The 5567-nt window shown below is 41.5% G+C and overlaps 1 protein-coding gene across 1 annotated transcript; it reads right to left on the bottom strand.

Annotated features, from left to right (window-relative positions):
• Window positions 1-230: 230 nt before the first annotated feature.
• LOC110329947 (olfactory receptor 10H1-like) lies at window positions 231-1187 on the bottom strand. The gene has a single exon (XM_021209897.1). The coding sequence runs from the start codon at window positions 1185-1187 to the stop codon at window positions 231-233; it is 957 nt and encodes a 318-aa protein (XP_021065556.1).
• Between the last annotated feature and the right edge of the window lie 4380 nt (window positions 1188-5567).

The raw sequence follows: 5567 nt of genomic DNA, 5'->3' as shown, positions 1-5567 counted from the left end.
TTTCCTGAGCATGTTGGAACAGTCAAATATAATTTTCTCTGTATTGTCTCACATTTATTTCCATCTGCAAATAAATTCCAGATATTAACACTTTCATGTACACTTACATATGACTACAAAAGTTTCACCAACATGAAAATATAAGTAAGCAGATAGTGATGAAGTATTGTCTGAAACAGTAAAATTCAGTAAACCAATTTAATAATTCTTAAGAATTTTCTTATAGGTTATTAAATTTTCTCTGGATAGAGTTTACTTAGGAAGATCTTCTTCATGGCACTCTTTAGCTCCTTGTTCCTGAGACTGAAGATGATGGGACTAAGGAAAGGGGTGAGGACTGTATAGGTAATACCCATCAGAGTATCTCCTTCCAGAGACTTGGGGCCCTTAGGCTTGAGGTAAATGACAGAGGCAAAGCCATAGTGTACAACCACCACTGTGAGGTGGGATGCACATGTGGAGAAAGCCTTGTGCCGACCCTCAGCTGACGGTATCTTCAAGATGGTGACCACAATGAAGGCATATGAGAGGAGGATGAGGAGAAAGCATCCCAGGAGTGCTGTGATGCACACTATTCCTACACCCTTTGCCACCTCCAGTACATGCTCTCCACATGCCAACTTCAATAGAGGTGGAACATGACAAGCAAAATGGTGGATCTCATTGGGTCCACAGAATGTGAGGTTGAAAATGGCTGTTGTCACCACTGTCCCCATGAATGATCCACCAACCCAGGACCACACTACCAGGCAGGCACAGCCACGGGGGCTCATGAACACATTGTATCGCAGTGGGTGACAGATGGCCACATAGCGGTCATAGCCCATGACGGTGAGTAGAAAGGAGTGGGTGAAGCCAAATGTGAAGGAGAAGAACATCTGGCTGGCACAGGCCAGAAAGGCGATGGAGTGAAGTGTGGAGAGCAAGTCTGCCAACATGCGTGGGATGATGGCAAAGGTGTAGAAAATCTCAGAGATGGAGAGCGCACACAGGAAGAGGTACATGGGTGTGTGGAGACTGTGTTCACTCCAGATGGTGGTCATGATGAGCAGGTTGCCTAGCAGTGTGAAGAGGTACATGAGCAGGAACAGCAGGAAGAACATTAGCTGAAGATGAGGGAAAGTAGAGAAGCCAATGAGGATGAACTCTGACACGAAGGTGCAATTTAGCCCCAACATGACAGCCATATCTGAAAGGGATGGAGAAATATCACTAACTAATTAGGATCACGGTGTGCTTGTGTGTGCGTGTGTGCATGTGTGTGGTGTATAGGCAAGTGCTGGGGGTGACCTCCATTGCCTGTTGCTCATGGAGGGTAGCCAGAAGAGGCACAGAGTATCTTCTATTAACTCCTTTGAAGCAGGACCTTTCCCCAAACCTGGAACTCAAGCTTTATTAGCTAGAGTGGGCGCGAGGAATTACAAGATTCTCTGGTCTCTGTTCTCCTCTGTGCTAGCTACAGGAGTGCACAGGATCCCTGACATGTGATGTACGTCTGGGATCTAAACACTGGCTCCTGTACGTACAAAATAAATATTCTTAACTACTGAGCTCTTTCCAGACACACAGCTTCATTTTTTTATAGCCACCCAACACTTTCACATGTAGACACACTTCCCCAGTTAGTGGACATTTGATTTCTCTGTCTTCCTTCTGTTAATAAATGGTTCATCAGTGTACATATTCATCAAAATCTAAAGCAGATGAAAAGTTGCTAGGGTCTGGGGCAAAAGCCATGACTACTAATGGGTACAGAATTTATTTTGGAGGTATAAAAAATATTTGTCACTAAACAGAAGCATTGAATTCTATGACATCACGATTGTGCTTACTACCATTAAATTTTACACAGTATTTGTATTTATGATGGCTTGTTTTACAATGAATACTTAATATTTTTCTACTTTAAATTTTTTCATACAAAGTAACCAGTTTCATTATTACAGTTTTATACATACTAGGTTTTGGGTGACCCTCCATCATTTCCCTGACCTAAATCACCACTGATCCCTACCAACTCTAGTATCCTCACTGTCACTTCAATATCATATGTGTCCTATTGTCTTCCCTGCCCCTTTCCCTTCTCATGAGCTCCTTTCTAGTTTTCCATCAACACTTAAACCCATATAAAGAAGCTTTCCTGAAGCTTTTTCATAACTTCATTTTTCTTCATGACTGAATCATATTCCATTGTCTACATTTCTGTTTTCATATTATCCATTTGTCTGTTGATGAGCATCTGAGCTAATTCCATTTTCTTGCTATTGCCAATAATAGCAACAATAATCAGAATTATTAATATTATTCTTTATTGCATAATCAAAATTGCATAATCTATGGGGCACATGATGTGTGTGTGTGTGTGTGTGTGTGTGTGTGTGTGTGTGTGTGTAATGCAATACGAATAAATTAGTCCATGGCCATACCTTCACCTCTACAATTTCAGTATGTCTTTGTATGGTGTATACATGTTTGCATAAGTGTGTAGGTGTGTCTATGCACATATTTGGAGCCCGGGAAAATATATCAGTTGTCTTCCTCTATCATGAAGTGTTCAATTCCCCAAAAAATAAGGTTTCAAGGATTTTTGTAGGATTTAACAATGCAAGTTACCTTCCTGTCTCTACTCCCACCCCCAGAAATGAGTTATACCTGTGTACAGCCTGGCTTTTTAGATTCGTACTGAGGATTCAAACTCAGGTCCACCTCTCAGCTAACTCCTCAATTCTTTAACTTTTTTTAGTTTTTTTTTCCCCAGTGACAGAGATAAACCCAGAACCTTATACATTCTGACTAAGCACTGTATTAATAGGCAACACCCCACCTGCTCTTTGTTTTATGGAGAAACTTTAAATTTTTGCCTTTTAGTGATTTTGAACTATATAGCACACGATTTTTTTAAACTATAGTTACCCTGTTCTGCAATAGGTCTTTTTTTTTCTGCAATAGGTCTTAATACCTATTCCTTAACTATAGCCAAAACTTGTTTACCCATTAGCTAACAAATCTCTATTCCCTCATAACTTCCCCACCTAAATGGCAAATTTTGCTGTTTAATTTTATTACAATAAGAAATACACTCTAAAATCAACAATTGACAAATAGGATCTCATGAAACTGAAAAAGCTTCTGTATGGCAAAAGGCGCTGTTAATAGGACAAAACAACAGCCTACAGATTTGAAAAATGATCTTCACCAACACTACATCCAACAAAGGGCTAATATCAAAATACATGAAGAACTCAAGAAGTTAGACATAAACAACCCAAATAACACAATTAGAAAATGGGGTATAGAGCTAGAAAGAGAATTCTTAACAGAGGACTCTCAAATGGCTGAGAATCACTTAAAGAAATGTTCAACATCATTAGTCAGCAGGAAAATGCAAATAAAAGTGAAACTGAGATTCCATCTTACACCTGTCAGAATGACTAAGATCAAAAACTCAAGTGATGCAACATTCTGGTCATGATGTAGAGCAAGGGGCAACTCTTACATTGCTGTCGGGAGTGCAAACTTGTACAAATTTGGAAATCAAAATGTGGGGTTCTCAGAAAACTGAGAATAGTTTTACCTCAAGCCTCAGATATACCAATCCTGGGTATATACCCAAAAGATACCCTACACAGGGATACTTGTTCAACTATGATCATAGCTTTTTTTGTAGTAGCCTGAAACTGGAAACAAACTAGATGTCTTTCACCTGAAGAAAGCGTAAAGAAAATGCAGTTCATCTACACAGTGGAATACTATTCAGCTACTAAAAACAAAGACATCATGACTTTTGCTGGCAAATGAATATAATTTGAGAATGTCATCCTAAATGAGGTAACCCCGAGCCAGAAATACAGGTGTGGTATGTAGTCACTTATAAGTATACATTAGCCATAAAGTACACAGAATAATCATGCTATAATTGACTGACCCAAAGAAACTGGGCAATAAGGAAGTCCCAAGGGAGGATGTGTAAATCTCACTCAGAATGGGAAACTAAATCATCATTGAAGGTGGGTAGAGAGGGGGAACTGGGTAGGAGATGTGGTGAGGAGGTGAATGAAGATGATGATCAGGGTTGGGGGCAGGGAGAGCAAGAGAGGGCTGAAAGTGAGAATAGAAAGCAGTATGGTGGCATTTCTGGGACTAGCTGGAGGCCTGGAATGGGGAGGGTAACAGGAGTATGGGGGAGGATCCTAGTGAGATTCCCACAAGAGGGAAATATAGAGACTGTAGTGGCCACCTTCTGTAGCCAAACAGGACTTCTAGAGGAAGAAGCAGGACATCAATGCACCCACAAATTCTTCAACCCAAAATTTGCTTTGCCTACAAGCTATACAGGGATAAGGTTGGAGCAAAGACTGAGGGAACAGTCAACCAGTGACTGCCCAAACTTGAGACTTATCCCATGTGAGAGAGCCAACCCCTGACACTGCAGATGATGCTCTGCTATCTTACAGACAGGAACCTAGCATAAGTGTCTCCTGAGAGGCTTCATCCAGCAGCAGATGGAGGCAGATGCAGAGACCCACAGAAAAACACCAGGAAGTGCTCGGGGAGTCTTGCAGAGGGGTGGACAATAGAATTGAGTAAGCCAGAAGGGTCAAGGACACCACAAGAAGACCTACAGAGTCAACTAACCTGGTCCGTGGGGGCTCACAGAACCTGGGCCACTGACCAGGGAATATGCAGGGGCCGCACCTAACCCCCTTACACCTTTGTATCAAATGTGGAGGTTGATCTTCATGTGGGACCCATAACAAGTGGAGCAGTGCTGTCTTTGTCTCTTTCTCTGCCATTTGATCCCCTTCCTCCTGTCTGGTTGGGCCTAAGTGGGAGAGGAGCCCTAGTCCTACTGGGACTAGATGTCCCAAGGTGGGGTGGTACCCAAGGGTGAGACTGGGAAGGGAGGAGGTTTGGTTCCCAACACCTATATGGTAGCTCCAGTGACAGGGGATATGATACCCTGTTCTACCTTTGTAGGCATCAAGCACACATGTGATGTACATACACACAAGCAACCAAAACACATGAGTAAACATATAAAATAAAAATGTATCTCCTTATAAAATATGGCTAAAAATACCTTAGAGAAAAAGAGGGTTTTGTTTGTTTCTTTGTTTATTTGTTCTATGGGTTTCAGTTAGTTGTCCCATGGCTTTGGGCCTCTGACAGCATATCATGGTAGAAAGGGAAAGAGGAAGTTCAGGGGCTGTCTGCATGTGTATAAAAGAGTGGCAGGTAGAGACAAAGGTTCCACAATTCCCTGCAAACACACCCTTCCCCAGTGTCCTAATAACTTTCTGCTAAGTCTCAAATCCTAAAGGCCATCTACAAATAATGTCCTGCACGGGTAACCATACCTTCACTAGGTAGATTTTTGAAGACTATTTCAAACTTAAATTATCACAAGTGACTATCCTATTCTATTACTGTTGTTCCTGTTATTATTTACTCTCTCTCTCTCTCTCTCTCTCTCTCTCTCTCTCTCTCTCTCTCTCTCTCTCTCTCTGTGTGTGTGTGTGTGTGTGTGTGTGTGTAATGTCTCTGTTTAGAACATAGTTGAACATTTC

This window comes from Mus pahari, chromosome 12 (assembly GCF_900095145.1).
Source record: "Mus pahari chromosome 12, PAHARI_EIJ_v1.1, whole genome shotgun sequence".
NCBI lineage: Eukaryota > Metazoa > Chordata > Mammalia > Rodentia > Muridae > Mus > Mus pahari.
Note: the sequence above shows the minus strand (reverse complement) of the source record. Positions and strands in the feature narration are given on the sequence as shown.